The sequence below is a fragment of the Miniopterus natalensis genome, chromosome 1, assembly GCF_054644295.1.
Source record: "Miniopterus natalensis isolate mMinNat1 chromosome 1, mMinNat1.hap1, whole genome shotgun sequence".
NCBI classification, from domain to species: domain Eukaryota; kingdom Metazoa; phylum Chordata; class Mammalia; order Chiroptera; family Miniopteridae; genus Miniopterus; species Miniopterus natalensis.
Window position 1 is genome coordinate 74,609,397 of NC_142081.1, and position 24,060 is coordinate 74,633,456.

Here is a 24,060-nt window from a genome sequence, read left to right on the forward strand (position 1 = left end):
TGAGCCCTTGCACTGAAGGGTCTCAGGTTCAATTCACAGTCAAGGGCACATACCTGGGTTGCAGGTTCCGTCCTGATCCCTGGCCCCAGTCATGACCAGTGCAGGAAGCAACCAATAGATGTTTCTCTCTCTCTTTCTCTCTCTCCCTCTCGCTCTCTCCCTTTCTCTCCCTTTCTCTCCTACTCTTTCTAAAAATCAGTGGAAAAAGTATCCTTGGATGAGGATTAACGAAAAAAAAGAGTTTGAATATCTAATATAAACCTCAAACTTGCCATATAGCTTTTATTTCAAATGTATTGATAGATTGGCTATTTCTTAACCAACCTAGTTTTATATTATTTTAAAAGCCATTAAACCAATACAAACAAAATAATCTAATTTAAACAAATTTCTGGTTATTTGTAGTTTTAATTCATTTCTCCTACAGTGGTAATTAAGCTGATGAACACATACTCTTTTTAGGTGGGGAGGGGCGGGAGAGAGGAAGGGTGCCTGGTTTGGCTACAATTAAAAACAGTACAGTATTTTAATTCCTCATTTCACTTATTTTTTGCGTAGACAGGGCCTTAGAGATAAGGTGGTATAAATAATCATTTAGGATACTCACAGTTTAAACTGAAGCATAAGTATTCATATTGAAAAATGTTTCCTGGTTTTAAAAATGTTCCATTAGTATGATTTTTTAAGATTAATCTGTGTAATCTGCATATCAGATAAACTTGTAGGTGGTTTTCTGCAGTGTTACCGTGTCAAATGGTTGGATTATGATTGTTCTTATCCTATTTGTTGTTCTAGCTAGTGCACAATCCTTACTGGTATTGATTTTAAATATTTTAATCTTAATGCCATATATTTCAAGCTTGTTTTCTATTGCTCTCAATATCAAGGAAAACCAAAAATTTGCCTATTTTGTATCTACCGTTAATGGTCTTTGGTTAGTTTTATATTCATTGTTTTTAAACAGTTTTTATACTTTTGGGTGTGAGAACTTCATCTGGAAGTTTTTTATACAATTCTCTACTGTTCTTATACTTGGTTGTTTTAGTATTTAAGGTAAATATTCTTTAAAATGTCAGAAATTACCTTATGATTTTATATTTTGTAATATTTCATTCCTATAATATGAATAAGCCATTCTTTATTTGGGTCAAGTAAAAAGCCTTCATTTGATTACTAACTTGAGAAATCACTTTGGTTTCTACATTATACCAAAACTTTTTATAATTTGTTCCCCTAATTATGTGGAAGCTAATGGAACTTTTGTACTCGATGCTAAATGCTAAGGAGAATATAATAGTTAAGTTTTTCAGTGACTTTGCCTTTAGCATTCAGTCATTATAAGAACATTATTATAACAAGATTCTATTTATAAATATGTAATCTTTTTACAGTGATTATCATATGCTTCATTGTTACTTTTACAGTAAGCTATTGAACTAGTTTTTTATGCTTCAAGTAATGCAATACAAAGCATAAGAACACATTGAATGATGGATTGCTTGAATGTGTATCACATCATTTTGACTGTTTTTCAATTGCCAAACATATTCCAACACCTACTGTATGCCTGGTACTGTGCTAGGTGATGGTTTATGTGTCAGCGTGTCTCCTCCCTTTTTTGAAAACATCAGACGTAGCCAAAAAACATGACACTTAAGTGAAGTGTTTTTAAATAAATGTGTTTATACTACTAAATGTGACGTACTTATATAAACTCAATTAAATAACTTGACAGGATTTAACAAGGTTAAGTTTCCAAAAATATTAAATAGAAGATTCGTTCCACATTTGAGAGACCCTGCAGTTGGCTTACACCTAGGAAACTCTTAAATGAGCTGTTCTGGGATATTCTATGTTAAAACTATCTAATGAAAAATTATAGTTTGCCTGAATAAATTATGTAAGCCAAAAATCTGGTTAAGTACAATGGGTTGAGTTGGTTAAAAGGGTACAATGAATTAGGTTAACTGATACTCTGAAGCCATAGTTTATTTTGATTATTTCTGATTCTAATAACATGTAACAAACACTTGAGTCTCAGCCTCACAGAGACTACTTGTCTACTGCCACTGATCTGTGGGGCATATTTTTCTATACATTTATTTACCACATTATGTGCACTCCTTGTTCAGGACAGTTTTAATCATTTTTATGTAGATACTATATATAAATGTTAAGCATTTTAATGTGCCATATAGTCTTAGGGAGAAGTCTGATGGAGCTGAAATGGTTAGATGATAGATTTGCATTTGAGAGTAGAAGTACCCAAGTGAACAAGATTGGGTTCTCAGATGTTAGAAGGTGGGAAAGCCTGTATATTTTATGTTCCATGGACACAAAAACTGAAGTAGAACTTTTCCATAGGGCAGGAACTGTCATTTCTGTTTATTTACAACATATCTAGATCATTGGTGATTCCTTCAAAATACTGTGATGGCCCTGGCTAGGCGGCTTAGGTAGTTGGAGCATTCATTGTCCCTTACACCGAAAGGTTTCCAGTTCAATTTCCGGTTAGGGCACATAACCTAGGTGGCGTGTTAGATCCCTGATTGGGTCACGTTCGGGAGGCAACAGACCAATTTCCCTATCTCTCTCTCTCACTCATCTATATCCTCCTCCATCCCTCCCTTCCTCTCTCTAGAATCAGTAACATCCTCCAGTGATGATTTAAAAAAAAAAAAACTTGAAAAATATTGGCTCAGTGGTTGAGCATCGACCTATGATCCAGGAGATCATGGTTCGATTCCCAGTCAGGGCACATGCTGGAGTGTGCAGAAGGCAGGCGATCAATGTCTCATAATTGATGTTTCTACTCTCCCTCTCCCTTTCCCTCTCTGAAATCAATAAAAAATATATGTTCAAAAAGTACTGGTGATAGCACTGAATAAAACAGTAAATATTCCAGTTAATTTCTTAGTGACTATGCCAGTTGCCTATAAAAATGAGAGATAATGCAATTCTTAAAGGTTCATAACTTTTACCAACCTCTCCCTATGCCCCCCAGCTCCCATAAGTCATATAAGTCATACAATTCAGTAACAAACTTTCGTCTTCAAGATGAACAAGGTCTAAGGCTCTAATATATAAGATGGTGACTATAGTTGATATCTGCATTATGTAATTGAAATTTGCTTAGAGTATAACTTAAATGTTCTCACATATATGGTGATAACTAGATGGGATCCTTTCACAATGTATATGTATGTACACTTTATCTTACAAATTTCATTTGTCAATTCTTCCATAAAGCTGAAAAATAAAAATTACACAGGAAAAAGATGTAGGCTCAATTCTAGGGCGTTTCCTAATGGTGTTTAAGATCACCTGTCTTAAGTTTAATAAAAATAAACATTTATTTGTAAAATAGATAAGTTAATGTTTTAGTATAAAAATGTGCTTTTGTGTAAATTGTTAGGGTAACTTTTAACTGATTTCTCATATAAATTTGAAAGTTGTTTTCAAAATAGTTTTTGAGACACAAAGTATAATTTCATTTCAGAATTTGGTGCAGCTTCAGAATGAACATGCTTAACAGCTAATGCAGTGTCATCAGTGAACTCTTGAATATATGGGAAATGAGCTGTCATTGTGTATGCATTTGACATCCAATAAAAATCTATGGATTAAATTAGGGTTATCCATATCGGATATATTTCATCATTACATGGCTTCAAGTGCACATTTAAACACCAGCACTATCCACTCCCCCAGTCTCCCCCAAAGTAATGTTTTGTGATTTTGCAGTTACCAAAGGGATGGAACCACTTTGCCATTTTGTACCCTTCTGGCTCCTGTGTCCATGTAAACAAACCACCACCATAAAACTGGAACATCGAGAAAAACATTGCTCCAAAGCCGCCTTTCCCAGTAAAGAGCCAAGAGGAGACAGAAGAGGGAGCTAGCATTTAAGGGCCTACTTTGTTTGAATAACTTCACTACGTTAACCCTGTGGTCCTTAAACCCCTGAGTATACTCACCAGTCAGTGATCTGTAAATGACCAAACAGTTCAGTATTTATGACCTTAGCACTACACGCTCCCACCGTAGGTGCTCAACTTAAAGCAGCTACCTTTTGAGTGGCGGCGGCTTGATTAGATACAATAAAAATTCCTCCTAGTCCGCAGCTGGAAATCAGTACCTGGTTCAGGCATTAACCCGCCCTGGGTTTCCAGATTCTGTGGAGATTGGAAGCTGTGGGAGGGTCGCCCCAGTAAACTTCCTGTGGCCCCGCCTCCCCGGGCTTTGCTTCCGGGGCGGCTGGGGCGGCTGCGGCGGCCACGTCACCCTCGGCGCTGCTCGCCAGCCGGGCAGTGGATGGTGGGAGCCAAGATGGCGGCAGCTAGTATTCGCGAGAGACAAACAGGTACCGACTCATTTATTCCCTTCTCCCTGCGGTTTTGTGCCTGCCGTGGAATGTTCTCTTCCTCTGCTTGTCACCCTCCCTCGGTCGCAGCGCCTGCAGCTGGAAGACGGACCTCCAGGAGTTTAATCCTGTTCCCGGAGCATCGAGAGCCCCTCCCCTTTTGAGCTTTTAGGGAAGAGATGCCATTGACTTGAGATTTCGGCCCCTTGTTAGTGGTGCAGAAGGGGCCGCAGCACTGGGCCGGTTGCTCTGGTCTGCTGCTCTTCCCTACTGGCCATGATGACAAGATGTGGCGGGTGGCGTTTGTTTTTCTCTGTGTTGCCACCTATGAGGTCTCTGGGTTTGTTTCTGCGTGGTGCAGTTCTCTCCCAGTTTTAATGTAGAAAGTTTAGTTTCTGGAATTTCCCCCACAATTAAAGAAATTAAGTATTCTTTTCAGGGCAGCTTACGTTCTGCCATTTCACCTTTGGACTGCAATCATTGGGGTGCTTGAAGAGAAATGCCTGGTGGTAAAGATTTCACCACCTTGCTGGAAAGGGGTTGAAGAATGGCAACGGGGAAAAATTAATAGCTTTACCGTTTTAACTGTGACAAATTAGTGTTTTAAGACTACATATACAGTATATACAGTAAAATGTAGTGAGAAAAAGTACACATTTCTTCCCTTGAGCTTTGATATTTTTTCTCTTAGATATTCTTAGTTTTGCCTTAATTCTTTGTAAACTTATGATGACAGCTTGCATTATACCTGTTAGCTACAAAGTAGTGTTTTATACCTGTTAGCTAATTGTCTTAAAAGTTGGCAAGCTATTAATTCTGAAGAGCAAATAGAAATAAGCCGTCAAGAATGTACATACTTGGAAATTCTCTCTTGTAATTATTTAATTTTGCATATAAATCTGAATAGGAAAATAATTGGTTATGATTAATATGACCTACAGCAGGGATTTTGGCACTGCTTTGGGTTTCAAAGGAAAAATTAATTTTTAAAGGAAAAATTAATAATGACACACAGTGCATACTGAGTTGTGTTCTGCTTTCCCCAATAGATAATTTAATATACGCTATCAGGTGAAGGCAGGCATAACAATTACATTGAAAGTCCTAATAAGATATGGGGAATACCTGCCATTCCTTTTATTTGTGTAAGCAAATAGAAGCCCCACTTGTCTTTGAGATATGGTTTTGACAGTTTAATGAAGCTCAGTGAATTAGGTTATACTACATATTAAAGAAAATAAGATATGAAGAAACAGCCCTGGCTGGTTTGACTCAGTGGTTCGAGTGTCAGCCTGCGTACCAAAGGGTCTCGGGCTTGATTCCCAGTTAAGGGCAACTACCTGGGTTGCAGGTCCCATCCCTGACCCCTAGTTGGGGCCCATGCAGGAGGCAACCAATCAATGTGTTTCTCTCACTTTTATGTTTCTCTTTCACTCTCTCTCTCTCTCTTTCTTTCTCTCTCTCTCTCTTTCTCTCTCTCCCCTTCCTCCCTTCCACGCTCTCTAAAAACCAATGAAAAAAATATCCTCTGGTGAGGATTAACAACAGTAACAAAATGCTGTAAAGGAACACTACCAATACAAAGGAGCTTTTTGAAAAATGAAAATTGTATGGTAGTAATTTTTATATGCAGAGACTTCGTAGAATTAAAAATCTAATAGCATAATTTCAGTTTCTGTGGAAATAAACTTCATTATAGCAGGATTTCACATCGTTCTTAGATAGGTTATGTCAGATTAATCACTTGTCATCTTAGTACTCTAGTTGAGTTCTGTTTTATTTTCAGAGAAAGATAAACCCCTTTATATATGCTATAGTAGCAGAATTAAACATTCCCCTGATGTCTATTGAGAATGTTTTGGGAAATAGTTCACAATCAATTCTCAAATATTCTGAGTACCAGATAGAGGAGTTTGCAGTATTTAGGTGGATAATGGTTGATATGTATTGAGCATTTAGTATTGCCAGGCACTGGTTTAAGTGATTTTTATATGTATTATATCTCCATTTTGCAGATGCCTGTTTTTTGCTTTGCCTGTCTGAAGAATCTTTATTCATCTTAGAGGTCACCTTAAAAGTCATCTTGTTTGTGCAAGTGTCCTGGACCACTGCCCTCTCTGTTCTTACTTTGCAACAGGCAGAATCCTGTGTTACCATGGTCCTTCATGTGTGCCTCTGTGTTGTGGTTCTTGCTCAGCTTCCTCACTTCTGAACATTGGAGAGCCACAGATCAACTGCTTTTTCTCTTGTGATCTCTTGAGCCTTTGGCAGCTCCATCCATGGAGTTGCTCAGGTCAAAAACCTTGGAGTTTCTTTGACTTCTGTCTTTCATGTCCTGCATCAGGTCTGTCAGTAAATCTTGTCAGCTCTACTCTGAAAATATTTCCAGGATTTGACCGTTGTCGTTGCTATCACCCGTGTTTTAGCCACCATGAATTTTTGTAATAACCGCCTATTTGGTCTCCTTGCTTTTACATCCCTGTTCCCCTTCATTTTTCTTCACACAGTATCCAAATGTCACATATTTGCTCCAAACTCTCCAGCTGCTTCTCATTTCATTATAGTAAAAAGCCAAAGTGATCTCACAAGGCTCCAAATGACTTGATTCCTACCTAACTTTTTTACCTCACTCCCTGTTATTCCTTTTCCTTAAACACACTGGAGTTCCCACTTCAGAGCTTTTATATTTGTTTTTTCTATCTAGAATATTCTTTTAGAGATATCTGTGGTTCACTCTCTCACTTCCTTTAGTTCTTTATTCAGATGTTACCTACTCAGGAGACCTTTTCTGACTATTCAAAATTACCCCACAACTCCCTTTTCCCCCTTCCCTTCCTTGTTTTTCTCCATAGCACTTATGATCTCTCATACCACGTTTTATTTATTTTGTTGTCTTCCTTCCCCAACTAGAATGAAAGCTACTTGAGGATAGGTAACATTTATTCAGTCTGTTTTATTTAGTGCCCACAGCTAAAGCTGTGTCCAGCAAATAATAAACACTCACTAAACATTTGTTGAATGAGTAGTAAATATAGTTGAGTATATAGTGAATGTGTGAAAAACACATTTCAGGCAAGGGTGAAACTACATTAACCAAATCTAGGACTGAATAGTGTGTTTAGGGCCAGTAAAGAAAACTAGTTTGTCATTCAAGTTAAAAGCAATGATTTAAGCCTTTAAGGCATTACTCTGATGAAAGGAAAATTACATTCTTATACATTATTTGGGTACAGGCCTTGTACTTTATTAACAAACCCGCTGTGTCAAAATCCCTGTTAACAAGTTAGCAAAGGCTCAAAGTTGGGGATACCTAGGTGGGGCTAAGAAGGCAAATACCTGCTGTTACTGGCCCCTCTCATTTAGCCTGGGCTTACCTCTGGAGAACACTGTACACCTGGGGCTCACATGCAGCTCAGGCTGTGGTTCTTCCTAGTTGTCCTGTGTCAAGATTGTGAACAGCTGTTCCTAGAAACAAGATTTTCTCTCCATTGGGCTTTGAGTGGCAGGATGGTAGTATCTGTATTGCCTGGAGAGGGGAGGAAGAGTTCTTCTAAAGCACAGTGGGAGAGTTAATCCTGGAGCACCTTCTATGCCTCTTGTGTTAATTCAGTCTTAAGTACCAAAGTGGTTTTTGTGTTTTTATGTGTGTTTTTTATATAATACCATAACACCCATGAGCTTTCGAAGTAAGTGTAAATTAGTATTGGCAATGTGTGTTATTGGCTGGGTATGAGGTACTAATATTTTACCAAAATATTATGCCTGTATGTACACACACAAATATACAAATATATCACTGAAGTGCAGTTTCTTATTTTACCTGCCTCGATAAACAGGCATTTAATAGAAGTTTTTCTAGTGAGTGAATGAATATACTATAAATTAATAATCAGGTAATTTGAGTATTATGTAATTCTCTGGTAGGAATTGGGCTTGTAGATTATTCGGTATTACTAAATAAAATCTATTCAAAATGCTTTCTAAAATCAACCAAGTAGATTTTAGTGTTGCCAATATTTTAAAAATTAAATCACCTAATGAATACTCTTCCCTGACTATTTGGCCATCTCATCTTCACACAGAAGTACATCGAGATTTTTATTTTCCTTAGAAATGAATTACATCTGTTGTCAGTCTGTTGTAACACATGAACAGACGAGCAATAAAAACCGCAAAATACTGTAACATAAAGCATAACTGCTGTGATTTTAGAAATTGTGTATTTTCTTAACAGGAGTTCTCAGTTATCTACCGTGTCTGTGAAATTCTCACTTTTTCCATGGAGCATAAAATAAGCAATATAACTTTTCAGTGAATCTGACAAGATAAACTGATCCTAAAATATAGCCCAAGATAACTAAAAAATAGACCCTAATGCATGAAGATTTTTGTATATGAACCAATTAAATATACAGGTAATTTTTTTTTTTTTTAGAAAAACTGATCTTAAGCTGTGCTTTCAAGTATACAGTAGACAACAGCACCAGTTATTGAAGCCACAGCAAGCTCATGATTGACAAAATTTATTTTGCATCTATATAAAATGTACTGTGGGATCGTCAGGAGAAGTGGAAATGGCTTCTTTCTGAACATTTTTCACATTTTCACCTGAAAATAGATGCCTATTGTATTTTAGAAAATCCCAAACACATACCAATTAGCTGTTGATGGAATGGTCTTATAAAATCTGACCCTACTTCTACATATCCAGTCATTTGATTAATCAGTTTTACTAGAATAATTTGTGTATTTTGTTTTGAGGTAATAAGTAATAAATGTGGGGGAAAAGTGAAATCCTAAAAAAAAATGGTAATATTTAATGAGACTATTTTCATTTCTAGTGGCTTTGAAACGTATGTTGAATTTCAATGTGCCTCATGTTAAAAACAGCACTGGAGAACCAGTATGGAAGGTAAGAGAATTTATTTTAATGGGCAACTGTTTCCTTTTTCTCAGCCCTTATTGGTGGCAATTGAAGGGAATTTCTTGTTTATACTGAACAGTAGCACATTTCATTTGCAGTGCATGGCTTCTTAATGTGAATCTTTTAAATAAATATTACATGGAGTAAAACAAGCAATGATGATAACATTTCATCGAGGGAATCCTGATCTCCTGGGCAGCACCATTCTAATAGGTCTTTACTCTGGTTGATATTTTGTTCCTTAGCTTTGCAAGTCCAGAGTTTGGATCTTGCACGCTTGCTCAGGGTTAGTCAGACTCAAGGGATTGGTCCATTTTAACCAACTCTTGAGAGAGTGATCTGTAAACCAAAATGCCACTTTAATAATTTGTGATACGTAAAACTATCAGCAAAACTGTTAATTGGACCAGAAAGCAGTCCATAATCTTTCTCCCTGAGAAATGCTGGAGAACCTTTAGACTTCCTATTCTTTCAGTCCCTTTATTCTAAACTTCATGCTCACTGTAGCTCTTTATTCAAAGAAATAATACAGTTGATTAGGTTCAATCTTACCAGTTTATAATCACTTTAAACTTCTCTCTTGCTAGCAGTTAAGAACAAGTCAACTTGGTTACAGCTCTGGGCATTTTGAAGATTCTCTATGAGTCCTTATAAGTACTTTGGTTAAAGCCATCTATATTGAATTCATAGTTTAAGCTTCAACATGACCCCTAATTTCCCCCTTCCTGCCTCTTTATTTATGGGCATCTTCTGATTGATCCTTGCATAAACTACACTTGTTTTTTGTTTCTAAAGTCTATATTGAGCCTTTGAATTACATAACTGGAGAATTTTGGGGTATAGATCTGTGTCAAATTCTTTCCTGCCATCATTTCTATATTACAAGATATATTGAGATTTAAGGAGGGACAACTTTTGAGGAAAACAACATTCAACTTCATAACTAGAACAGGGGAGATTTTTAGCTTTTCTAAAGGAAATACTGACATTCAAGAAAACCAACCATGTTTTTATGACAGCATGTTTCATTTTCTCATTACCAATTTATTAACCCATAAAGAATTATTGAGGTAGTTGTGAAGAACACTAGTGGACATGTCTCTCTTATTTTCCTTAACTCTAAAACTAATTTTGAGTTAGAATTCTTAACACTCAAAAGTGTTAGTTTTAATACTTTTAGAATGTGAGGAAATGCATGTGACAGAGTAAGGCGAGCGAGTACTCTTTAGGGACTTAATTTTTTTTTTTTTTAATATATCTTTATTGATTTCAGAGAAGGGAAAGGAAAGGGGGAGAGAGATAGAAACATCAATGATGAGAGAGTCATTGATCAGCTGCCTCCTGCATGCCCCCGACTGGGGATCGAGCCCGCAACCCGGGCATGTGCCCTGACCAGGAATCAAACCCTGGTCACCTGGATCCCAAGTCGATGCTCAACCACTGAGCCATGCCTGGCTGGGTGGGACTTAATTTTTAAAATGAGTATCTTATTAACCTGAGATGTTTAAATTGCTAAAGTTTCTTTATACTCTTGGAACTTGTTACCCATTAGTTTTGAAGATGACTAATATTTACTTTTCTCCTTTTAGAAAGGATATATGTGAACTGAGTAAGGCAGCATATGTGAGTTTGCTGTATGTTCAAACTTTATTATAGCTTAAGATGAAGATTTTATAGTCTCTGGTATTGTTTTTTTCAATTTCAGTTTACATTCAATATTACATTAGTTTCAGGTATAAAGTATAGTAATTAGACATTTATATAACTTATGAAGTAAGTTATATAACCCACCTGGCACCATACATATTTATTAAAATATTATTGACTATTCCCTATACTGTACATCCCCATGACTGTTTTGTGTGTTTTTTAAATTGTACAACTTTTGTTGTAATTGTTGACACCATTTACAGATGTCCCACATTTTCTCCCGCTTTGCCCACCTCCACCCAGCCCCCAACACTCCTCCCCTGGCCTTCACCACACTGTTGTCTGTGTTCATGGGATATGCCCAAGACTGTTATCTAATTGTCAATCTGTACTACTTAATCCCTTCACCTTTTTTACCCAGCCCTGACCCCCCTTCCATCTGGCAACATCAGTTTGTTTTGTGTATCTGTGAGTTTGTTTCTGTTTATTGTTCATTTATTTTCTCTTTTAGACTTCACATGTAAGTGAAATCTTTCTCTGTCTGACTTATTTCAGTTAGCGTAATGCCCTCTAGGTCCATCAGTGTTGTTGCAAATGGTAAGATTCCATTCTTTTTTATGGCCGAGTCGTCTATTGATGGACACTTAGGTTGCTTCCATATCTAGGCTATTGTATATGAAATATCCTTCTTTGTCTCTTTATGGTGTGTTTTTTTTTTAAGTCTACTTTATCTAATAAAGGTATTGCTATCCCAGGTTTTTTTTCATTTCCATTTTCATGAGATACTCTTTTTCATCCCTTTCAGTCTATGTGTGTCTTTCTACCTGAAGTGGTCTCTCTTAGGCAGCAGATGTATAGTTCTGTTTTTCATTCAGCCACCCTATGTCCTTTGATTGAAGCATTTAATCCATTTATATTTAAAGTAATTATTGATAGCTAAGTCAGTATTGCCTAAGTTTTTATTCATATTTTTTATCTTTTTTTCTTCTTTTTCTTCTTGAAGTTCCTGTAACATTTCTTACAATACTGGTTTAGTGGTGACAAACTCTATTAGCTTTTTCTTGTCTGGAAAACTCTTGTGTCTCCTTTGATTTGATTTGATTTGATTTGATTTAGAATTTTTTAAAGGAAAAGTTTATTACAAAACATTCAGGAAATAAAAGTGTAAAGGAGAAAATAAAGATAACAAAATTTTATCATTTAGATTGTTAAAGTTTTACTGGATATGTTAAAATTTTCTCTGCATACACGCAGTTAAACCAAAACCATGGACAAAAGTATATCTTGTTTTAATTTTCATGTCTGATTACCCAGGGGAAATCAACACCTTTTATTTTGTTTTAATTAATTTCTTTTTAAATTATATTTATTGAAAGTATTACAGATATCACCCTTTTTTCCCCCCATTTATCCACTCTACCTTGCATCTGCCCCCCACCCCCAGGCCTTCACCACACTATTGTCTGTGTCCATGGGTTATGCATATATGCATATAAGTTCTTTGATTAATCTCTCCCCACCCACTCTCCCACCCCTGCCTTCCCACTGAGATTCATCAGTCTGTTCCATGCTTCTATGTCTCTGGATCTATTTTGTTCCTCAGTCTGTTTTGTTTATTAGATTCCACATATGAGTGAGATCATGTAAAACTGAATCAGGAAGATTTAGAAAACCTGAATAGGCTAATACCAACTGATGAAATCGAAGCAATAATAAAAAAAACTTCCAGCAAACAAAAGCCCTGGTCTAGATGACTTCACAGGGGAGTTTTCTAATTCTTTAAGTTGTAGGGTTAAACAGTTTATTAAAAATTTTTCTTGCTTTTTGAGGTAGGCCTGCAATGCTATGAGCTTCCATCTCAGGACTGCTTTCACTGTGTCCCATAGGTTTTGGGTTGTTGTGTGTTCATTTTCACTTGTTTCCAGGAAGTGTTTGATTTCTTTCTTGATCTTATTGGTAACCCATTTATTGTTTAATAACATGTTTGTTGGCCTCCATGTGTTTGAATGTTTTTGAGTGTTTTTACTGTAGTTGATTTCTAATTCCATGCCCTTGTGATCTGAGATGCTTGATATAATTTGAATCTTCTTGAACTTGTAGAGACTGGTTTTGTGTCCTAACATGTGGCCTATCTTTAAGAATAACCCATGTGCACTTGAGAGGAATGTATATTCTGCAGTTTGGGGGCGAAATGTCCTGTAAATATCAATTAAATCCATCTGATCTAGTGTGTCATTTAGAGTCACTGTTTCAGTGTTGACTTTGTGTCTGGAAGATCTATCCAGTGAAGTCAGTAGGGTGTTCAAGTCTACAACTATGACCATATTGCTGTTGATCTCTCCCTTAAAGTCCTTAAGGTTATTATTGATAGATCCTTATTTATTGCCATTTTAATTCTTTATGCCTATGTTTCTCTCTTTATTCTTCTTATTAAAGCAGCCCCTTTAACACTTCCTGCAATGCTGGTTTGCTGGTGATAAACTCCTTTAGCCTTTTTTTAATCTGGGAAGCTCTTTATTTCTATTTTGAATGATAGCCTTGCTGGATAAAGTAGTTTTGGTTTCACATCCTTGTTTTGCATTACCTTGAATACTTCATGCCATTCCCTTCTGGCCTGTAGAGTTTCTGATGAGAAGTCAGCTGACAACCTTATGGGAGCTCCTTTGTAGGTAACAGGTTGCTTTTCTCCTACTACCTTTAAGATTCTCTCTTTGTCTTGAATTTTTGGCATTTTAATTATGATGTGTCTGGGCATGGGCGTCTTTGGGTTCTTCTTGCTTGGGACTCTGTGCCTCCTGAACGTGTATGACTTTTTCTTTGACCGGGTTAGGGAAGTTTTCTGCTATTATTTCTTCAAACAGGTTCTGTAACCCTTGCTTATTTTCGACCTCCTCTGGCACTCCTATGATGCAAATATTGTTACATTTCATGTTGTCCCACAGCTCCCTTAGACTGTCCTCCTGTTTTTTAATTGTTTTTTTCTTTTTGGATCTCTGATTGAGTGATTTTTTTCTACCCTGTTTTCTAATTCACTGATCCGATCCTCAGCTTCCTCTAATCTGCTGTTTATTCCTTCCAGTGTATTCTTTATTTCTGCTGTCATTCTTAATTTCCTTCATAGTTTCCATATCCTTTTTCATGCTGTTGAGCATCCTTACAATCAGTATTCTGAACTCTATATCTGATAGATTGCTTATCTCCATTTCATTTAGCTCTTTTTCTGGATACTTCTCTCATTCTTTCATTTGGGGCTTGTTTTTTGTCTCCCCATTTTGGCTGCCTATTTGGGTTTGTTTCTATGTATTAGGTAGCCTGCTAGGACTCTCAGTCTTTTTGGATGGTCTCTGGTACAAGCCAGTGTCAGACACTGTTTGTGACTGGACTTGAGTACCCTGTTTAGAGCAATCAACAACCCACAAAACAAAAATAAAATTTAAAAATATAAAATAAAAATAAAGACTATCAGTCAAAAAAAAAAAAGAATACATTGATTTAAAAAAAATAGTCAAGTTCGACACTGATTAGTAGGTGAGTAGAAATATATTTTAAAAAATAAACCATTGGCTATGTATTAAATTTGAAAAAAACACACAAAAAAACAACCCACAGCTTGAGGTCCCCTCTGTTGGGTGTGTTTGAACAAGACCAAGATGCACACCAAGGTCTGCTTTTCCAGGATCCAGGTCCAGAAGCAAATCAGGCAAAGACTCAAAGCACTCTGAAGTCTGCTTCTGCCTGCACGCTGATGAATCTGATTCTCTTAATTAGCCTCAGGCTGTAGAAATGCCTTGAGGTAGAGGGAGAGGTTTTCCTGGAGGGAGTTGCTTCTCCCTCAGGCAAAAACTGCTTGGCAGGTAAATGTCTGCCTGAGAAAGATGCCCTCTGCAGTATGGGGGAATGACTGGGCACAGAAATCCAGAGGTGTGCCCTCTAAGCTCTGTCTTCGGAGCCCACAACCGTAGATTCTCCTCACACAGCTCCAGTCCACTCTGCCCTCTGTCTGCTGGAGCCCAAGGTGAGTGGCTGCACACGAAACTGTGAATTGGCTCTTTAAGAGGGTGCCTGCATTTCCTGCAGAAATCCTGCTGCTTTTTACAGCCAGATGTTATTTGGTCACCTTTCTTAGTTCTGGTGCTCTAGGCTGGGAAGCCTAGCCTGGGGTTTAGGCCCCAGAGTCCTCAGTGGGAACCCCCCACAACTGAGCTATCCCTCCAGACCTTCAGCTGCTGCCTGTGGGAGCCCAGCCAGCTCTCTTGTGCCTCCACACTCCCTCCCAGTCTCAATGCCGTCTCCCCTTTTCCTCCTTGGTTATGAAGGTGCTCTCCAGCTCATCTTCAGTTGCAGTTGATTATTCAGGGTGGTTTTTCTAATATTTTAGTTGTAATTCTAGTTTGTTCCTGGGAGAGTGTCAGTGTAGCTTCCACTCAGTCTGCCACCATCTTTAATCTCTCCTCCTTTGATTCTAAATGATATCCTTGCTGGGTAGAGTAATTTTGGTTGTAGATCCTTGCTTTTCATCACTTTAATTTGTTAAAGTGATCACTCCCTTCTGGCCTGAAATGTTTCTGTTAAGAAATCAACTGACAGTCTTATGGGAACTCCATTTTAGATAATAAACTGCTTTTCTCTTGCTGCTTTTAAAATTCTATCTTTAACTTTAGTCATTTTAATTATGATGTGTCTTGGTGTGGGCCCCTTTGGATTCATTTTGTTTTTGACTCTCTGCTCTTTCTTGACTTGTCTATTTTCTTCACCAGGTTAGGAAAGTTTTTAGTCATTATTCCTTCAAATAGGTTTTCATTCCCTTGTTTTCTCTCTCCTCTTTCTGGTGGTACCAAATGTTGTTATTCTTGAAGTTGTGCCAGATGTCCCTTAAACTGACCTTTTTTGTGTTCCAGATCTCTGGTTCAGTTCTCTGCTTCATCTAATCTGGTGTTGATTCCATCTAATATATTCTCCATTTCAGTTATTGTATTCTTTACTGGTTCTTTTTTATGATTTCTATATCTTTGTATAAGGTCTCACTGATTTCATCTACTCTTCCCCTCCATTCATTGAGTATCCTTATAACCTGTGTTTTGAACTCTGTGTCTGGTAGATTGCCTGCCTCCATTTTGTTTAGTTCTTTTCCTAGAGTTTTGTCCTGTTCTTTCATTTGGGACAAGTATTTTTCCCCTCATTTTGACGGACTCCCTGTGTTTATTTCTAGGTACTAGATAGATCTGCTATGTCTCCCAGTCTTGGCAGAGTGGCCTTCTGTAGTAGGTGTCCTGTAGGAGATGTCAGAGTTGGGCCCAGTGGTGCAGACTCCCTGGTCACCTGCGCTGGATGCTCCAGGGGCATCTCTTATATGGGTTGTATGTACCCTCCTGTTGCATTTGAGCCTTGACTGCTGTTGGCATACCGGTGGGTGGGATTGACCTGCAGGCTGACTGGATGTGAAGATTGGCCATGATTATAGTGGATGAGCTGTAGTGTGGGGGGTTTACCCTGTGGTCTAGGATTCACTGTAGCAGGACTCTGGTGCCTGCCAAGTCCACCCTTTGGGTGTGTCATTTGTGGAGCTAATTCAGTGGTGTTCTGGTATGATCTGAAGCTGGCCACTGGGTATACTAGTTCTGGGGCCTCTTAAGAGGGGCTCCGGTGCACATCTGGGTAAGCCAATGCCTGTGCCTGGCAGAGACCACCTCATAGGAGTTACAGTGATCTGTGGTTGTTTGCAGCCTGTACTGGACTTGGAGGTGCCTGGGAGGGGCTATGCTGCAAATCAAGGCCAACTGCCACTCGTGCCAGGGGCTGCTTAGCAAGAGGTACAGGGCATGCTGAGGCCAGCCACTGCTTGTCTGGAGTTTGTGGACTTTGAGAGATTTTAGTAAAGTCCAAGGTGTGTGCCAAGGCCAACAGCTCGTGAGGAACAACCACTAAAGGAGGTTTGTGCTGTTGTGTGGGTTGGGTAGGGCAAGTTTTCAGGGAATCACCAGGGTGAGTCCAGTTTGATGGAGATTCGGATTTGGCGCCCACCTGCACCTGCAGGCTGGATGGGGGGTGGGCTCAGCAAAGGAACGATGGCACCTGCCAGCAGTTGGGTCCCAGAGAAAGCTGCCCCTCTAGCCCTTGCCCTGAATCCAGATAATTCAGTTCCTCCCCCTATGTCCCTAGTGCTTTTTGCTACTCTGTGGTGGAGCCCATAGTGAGTTTGTGAGTGAATAAGTCTGTTTCACACCCTTTAAGGCTTTAGCAGCTAGGTCTATAGCAGCAGTCCCCCACCACCCTTCCCCTGAGTCCCACCCCCCTCACTCAGAAACAATCCCTGCTGGTTTTCACAGCCAGATGTTTTGGTGACTATTCTTCCCATCACTGTGCTGAGGGCTGGGATCCCTTGTTCTTCAGGGAGGACCTCCACAGCCAAGATATCCATCCCAGTTCTTAACTGCCACATGTGGGTGTGGGATCAGCCCATTACGCATCTCTGCCCCTATTACCAGTCTCAGCATGGCTTCTTTTTATTCTTAGTTATAGGAGTTCTGTTCAGCTAGTCTTCAGGTGATTCTCAAGGGTGGTTCTGTCATTTAGTTGTAATTTTTATGTGGTTTTGGGAGGAGGCAAGCACAGTGTTTACCTACTCTGTCATCTTGACCAAAAGTCCTCTAGTATATTTTTGAACCTAGAAAAAGGAGTCTGTAAAAAGAAATTTTTATAATTATTAATTTATTTTAGCTTAAGTGGAAATATTTTTAAAAATGGATTACTGGACATTTTGGTGAAAATGATGGAAAATATTACATTGGAGTATGTATAAGAATTTAATATACTTAATAAAATAAAATGTATTTCAACATTGTCTTAGTATGGATTCTCTATTGACTGTTCACTGATAATGACATTTAAAAAACACAATTTTTTACTAGGTGCTCATTTATGACAGATTTGGCCAGGATATCATCTCTCCTCTACTATCTGTGAAGGAGCTGAGAGACATGGGAATCACTCTGCATCTGTGAGTTTTAACCTATTTCTAATAATGGCTTTTGTTTTAAAATACTTATTAAAGCTTTCTTTGGCTACCTTAAAATCAAATTATTAAGGGACGTTTATAGAGAAAATAATGTTAAGTTACAGTGCTTGTATCTTTTTTCCTTTTATTCAACCCTTTACTGCTGAAGTTAAATAATCCTCAGTCTAAAGCTTTCTAATTTCAGAATTTAAATTTTCTCTCTTGTATCTTTTCCTACAGATTGGTTTACCCTCTTATGTGAAGGAAAAGAACTAGTTATCTTAAGCTCTCTGCGAACTCTGAAAATGTTTTATTCCATTAATTTATATATACTTTTTAAAAGATGAATATTGAAATTAATTTACCATTAACATGAAAAATTTAAGTAACTGCGAAGTAATGACTGTTAATTACCATAGGAGCTATCTATTCTGTCTTCTTAACTACTGACTTTGTTTGGTTATATTGCTTCTAATATGTTTGAGAAATTGCATGTGCCTCTTTCACTCTCTTCTTTATAAAAGGATGACTAAAATATTGTAGATAGAAGGACATATATAGATCGTACATAGAATGTTACTTATAGAAGGATGACTGTAGAATATTATAGAAATAGAATGTTAGTTATATTCCTTGATAGAAGCATGGTAAAATCTTACAGTGAAGAATAAAGACATTTTGTGATTTGATATTGGGTGTTTGAATGAATAGATACTTCCTGGATTGTAAAAAATAAAATTATCGAGTGATAAAAATCTTTTAGTGCTTAGATGATCTCTTATGCATTCTGTTATGAAGCAATAAATAAAAAAAATAAATTGTCTTAAAGTTTTAAGGAAGCATTTATATACCTTTCATTTAAAAAATATATTTGATTTTATATATGGTTAAATTTTTTATTGCGCCTAACGACTTTCAGCTTTCTGTTTTTCCTCTCTTGGAGAACTTCACTTTCCTTCCACTCACTTCCCCAAAATTTATTTTGAATATGCTTTAGTTCTCTTTCAAGGAGAACTTCGTTAGAAGAGGTATTAAAAGTAAGGCAATTGGGGTAGAAGAAATGAAGACTAAGAAAGAGATTAGAATCTTACTACATAAATAATAACAGATATAAGGAGCAAGCTGAGTTAAATGAATAATTACAGCAAGAGCTTTTAGAGTACTGGTTCCTGTTCTTCAACTAGTGAACTCCTAGTTTGAGAAATACTGATTTAAACTATCTTTTTAAATAAATGACTAAGAAAAAGTGAGTTTTATGTTCTTCATGTCTTCTAGGCTTTTACACTCAGATCGAGATCCTATTCCAGATGTTCCTGCAGTGTATTTTGTAATGCCAACTGAAGAAAATATTGACAGAATGTGCCAGGTAATGTGAGTTATTATTTTCCTGACTCTTGAATGTGAAAACAGATTTTTTTCCAAAAGGAAAAAAAAGGTTTAGATGTCCAGTGTGAAAAATCAGAAATTCCCTTACTCAATTTCCCACTTTGATTTTTGAGACTATGTTTGAATTTTAAATACCAGTGTGACAGATTAAAGTTATTTTTTGGCTGAAGAAGCATTATATTGATTAAGACTGAATCTAGCTTAAAAACACACACAAACAAAAAACAGAAAACTAACTATATAGCTTTAAAAATAGGGTTTATTACATTCCCTCCAGCGTGTATAAGGGTTCCAATTTCTCCAGATCCTTGCCGGTACTTTTTATCCGCCTTTTTTTTTATATATATATCTTTATTGATTTCAGAGAGAGGGAGAGAGAGAGATAGAAACATCAGTGATGAGCGAGTCATCATTGATCGGCTGCCTCCTACACACCCCCAACTGGGGATTGAGCCCGCAACCCAGGCATGTGCCCTGACCAGGAATCAGACCATGATCTCCTGGATCCTAGATCGATACTCAACTGCTAAGCCATGCCAGGCTGGGCTATTATCTGACATTTTGATTGTAGCTATCCTTATGTGTATCTCATTTTGGTTTTGATTTGCATTTCCTTGATGACTAATGATATTTAGCATTGTTTAATGTGCTTATTAGCCATTTGTATATCTTTGGAGAAATATCTATTCAGATCCTTTGTCTAATTTTTAATTGAGTTGTCTTATTTTACTTTTTAAAAAAATATATGTTTTTTTCGATTTCAGAGAGAGGAGGGAGAGGAGGAGAGAGAAACATCAATGAGAGAGAAACATCGATCAGCTGCCTCCTGCATAACCCCCTATTGGGGATCAAGTGCCCAACCCTGGGCATGGTCCCTGACCGTATCAAACCTGTGACCTCCTGGTACATGGGACCACTCAGCCAACTGAGTTGTCTTTTTATTGTTGCTTTGTTAGAGTACTTTGCATGTTTTGGATACTAGATCCTTATCAAGTATATTATTTGCAAATACTTTCTCCCATTTTTGTGGGGGTTTTCACTTCTTGATGGTATCCTTTGAAGCACAAAATTTTTTAATTTTGATTTTAATCTTAATTTTAAATTTAGTTTTTCTTTAGTTGCTTATACTTTGGATGTTATATTTTAGAAACATTGCCAGCCTTGGCTGGGTAGCTCAGTTGGTTGGAGCATTGTCCCATACACCAAAAAGGTTGTGGGTTTGATTCCTGGTCAGCACACATACCTAGGTTGCAGGTTCGATCCCCAGTCAGGGTGCATATAGGAGGCAACCGATCTATGTTTTTCTCTCTCTCTCTCTGTCCCCCTCCCTCTCTCTCTCTCAAGTCGATAAACATATTCTCAGGTGAGGATTAAAAAAAAAGAAAGAAACCATTGTCAAATCTCTGTGTTTCCTTCAAATATTTTTATATATGGTATGAGGTAAGGTGTCCAACTTCATTCTTTTTCATGTGACCTTCCAGTTTTCCCAGCATCATTTGTTGAAGAGATTATTCTTTCCCCAATGAATGGTCTTGGCAGCGTTATTGAAAATTAACAGTGGATACATTGGTTTATTTCTGGACTCTCAGTTCAATTGCAGACCTTTGTCTGCTCTTATGCCAGTACCAACCACACTATCTTGATTACTGTTTGTAACAAGTTTTGAAAGTGGGAAATTGACTTCTTCAACTTTGAATTTTGTTTTCAACATTATTTTGGCTTTTTAGGATCCCTTGAATTTCCATATTAATTTTAGGATTAGCTTATCAATTTCTATAAAGAAGCCGCCTGGGGTTCTGTTAGGAATTGCCTTGAATCTGTAGATCAATTTTTAGAGTATTACCATCTTAACAATATTAAGTTTTTGGATTCATGAACATGCAGTATCTTTCCATTCATTTTGATTTTCCTTTCAGTAATGTTATATAGTGTGCAGAATGTAAGTTTTGCACTTCTTTTGCTTAAATTTATTCTTTATATTTTTAATGCTATTCTGAATGGAATTATTTTTTTAATTTCATTTTTAGGATTGCTCATTGCAAGTGTATAGATACCCAGTTCACTTTTATATATTAAGCTTGTATCCTGCAACCTTGCTCAACTTCTGTGTCCTTTTGAAATGTCTCCATCATTCTTTGACAACTTCCTTACTTTTTTGGCACAATAAGATGTTCCAGTCTCGTCTTGTACTCTCTCTGTCACAGCCCAAGATTCAACCATTTGTCTAAGGAGCCCTGGTTGCTTTTTATAGAGAGTAGTATTTGGAATTTAGTGTCTGGGTATTGCTAGTAGGGTGTCCCAGTTCTTAGGCCCTCTCAATGCACAGAGCTAAGAAATATATGTATGTTCATATACACACATTTTTATATACATTTATTTCTATAAATCTTCCTACTTATCTCTCTAGATAGATAGATAACCTCCAAAACTGTTTCAGTTTAGAAATACAGGATTTATGCTAGCTTTTTCTTTTTCTCTTTACAAGTTTATAACTTCTTTCTTTGACAAGAAACATGGCTCTCAATATCCTCAACATACTAACATATTTTCTCAGTCCTCTCAATTCTCAGGCCTTTAATGAATTTCCCAACCTTTGTGGAACCACCGCCCTGCTCAGCCACCTTTTTTACATAGGCTCCAATGCCTCAGTTTTTCACATTTCAGCACCTCTGAAACAGATGCATCTTAAAATTGATGGTGTGTGATAGAATTTTATTGGCAGCATTAATTTCCTAGTGTTACATGAAATAATGGTGCCTGTTACAATTGATATCTTAGATTTGAAAAAATAATGTTATTTAGAGGTCTGTTTGCCTGAAGTTTAAGAAGATAAGTAAATTTTCCCTGGCCAGTGTTGCTCAGTGGTTGGGGCATGGGCCTGAGCACTCAAGGGTCTCAGGCTTGATTTCTGGTCAAGGGCACGTGGCTGGGTTGCAGGTTCGATCCCGGCCCTGGTCAGGGTGCGTGTGGGAGGCAACCAATTAGTGTTTCTTTCTCACATTGATTTTTCTCCCTCCCTTCCACTCCCTCTAAAAATCAGTGGAAAAAATATCTTCGGGTGAGGATCAAGATAAAAAAAAAAGAAGAAGATAAGTAAATTTGATTTAAGAATTTGTTGTAACTTTAAATTACAGTACTTCTGGATGATTGAGAAGGAATACCTCTGGAATTGGTCATTGGAATTATGTCTGCATGGTGACAGAAGTATTTGTTGTATTATCACAGGATCAGAGCAGTAGAAAATAGTGTCTTCTGCCAGATATAATAAGCATTTCATTATATAAGATAGCTATTTCTGGGTATTTCTAAGAAAATTGCAGACATGCTATTTCAAAGCAGTTTTGTGAAATAGTGTAATTAGTAGGATTTCATTGATAATATAACTAAAATATAACTTTAATCATTATATATTAGTTATGTCTGGTAACTAAGTAACCAATACTTCTTCATAATTTTGTTCTCTTGGGATACTTTTTTTTTATTGTCATTTTTATATAATCTGTCTTTTAAATGTGTATATTATCCTTCAAAACCTTGCTCATATAGTATCTAAAAGATTTTTATTTGTGATCATCCTTTGTACTATCCTGTAAGAATGAAGTATTCACTGTATTTATAGGATCTTCGGAATCAACTCTATGAATCATATTATTTAAATTTTATTTCTGCTATTTCAAGAAGTAAACTGGAAGATATTGCAAATGCAGCGTTAGCAGCTAATGCAGTACCACAAGTAGCCAAGGTAAGAGATTTTGGTTGGCTAATGACATTTCATTAATATAAAATATGGTAATATTCTGAAACCTGTTAATCTATGTAGATGTCTAATTTACAAAGGACCAGAACCACGTAAGAGATATTCAGACTCAATACTTTTAGAAAGAGTTCTGATAATGTAAATTATCTTCAACTTGGCCTGGGCAAAATAAACCAAAGGAACCTATTTAATGAATTTTAAAGATAAAAATAAGAAGCTGGATCAGTTTTTGTTTTAGGCTGGGATTAGTATAATCTTTTTAGCTCAACTTAGAAATAGTTTGACAGTTATGTTGTCATAAATTATACTCAAAATATATTGATACTTTTTTATCTATCATCACTATATTCACCATAATATCTCTAGATCTTTTCTTAGGAGAGAGGATCTAAAAAAGCTATGTTGCATATTATAAGAAAGATGAAATTCACAATAGGCCAGCAATTCTACATCATATTACCGGTTCAGCTTAGATATAAATAAACCTGTAAAATATTTTCTTGGTTAGAGCTCTATTCTTCTTGAATTTAGACAAGGCATAAATGAAATTCTGGGGAATGGTTTAGAGCAAGTAAAAGACTAAACAACCATGCATTTACTTCCCATTTTTTCTCACTGAAAGGTAATCTTCATTCATAGATTTAAACTTTTTTTTTTTTTAATATATCTTTATTGATTTCAGAGAGAGGAAAGGAGAGGGGGAGAGAGACAGAAACATCAATGATGAGAGAGTCATTGATCGAGCCCACAACCTGGGCATGTGCCCTGACCGGGAATCGAACCCCGATTGCCTGGATCCTAGGTCGACGCTCAACCGCTGAGCCACGCCTGGTGGGGCTTCATTCATAGTTTTAGATAATTCACTACTATTTCTGATTAGTTTTTGAGGCTTATGTCCTAATATTTTTGCTTTTCCAAAATATTAATTTTATATAAAATAATAGAAATGGTTTTCAATTTGTTTAACTGAATTTAACATGTGTCAT

The 24,060-nt window shown here is 37.0% G+C and overlaps 1 protein-coding gene across 3 annotated transcripts in view; it reads left to right on the top strand.

The window, feature by feature from the left end:
• Nucleotides 1–4,312: 4,312 nt before the first annotated feature.
• The window catches only part of SCFD1 (sec1 family domain containing 1), a 105,659-nt gene continuing 85,911 nt past the window's right edge, over nt 4,313–24,060 (top strand). The window contains exons 1-5 of one of the 3 annotated variants that reach the window (XM_016209510.2): nt 4,313–4,363; nt 9,205–9,275; nt 17,846–17,934; nt 19,207–19,297; nt 22,937–23,059. In XM_016209510.2, the coding sequence (XP_016064996.1) occupies nt 4,315–4,363; nt 9,205–9,275; nt 17,846–17,934; nt 19,207–19,297; nt 22,937–23,059 (423 nt within the window). In that variant the 5' untranslated portion in view covers nt 4,313–4,314. Of the gene's footprint in view, nt 4,364–9,204; nt 9,276–17,845; nt 17,935–19,206; nt 19,298–22,936; nt 23,060–24,060 lie in introns of those variants that run through there. The other 2 variants (XM_087823268.1, XM_016209511.2) reach the window with 2 other exon arrangements.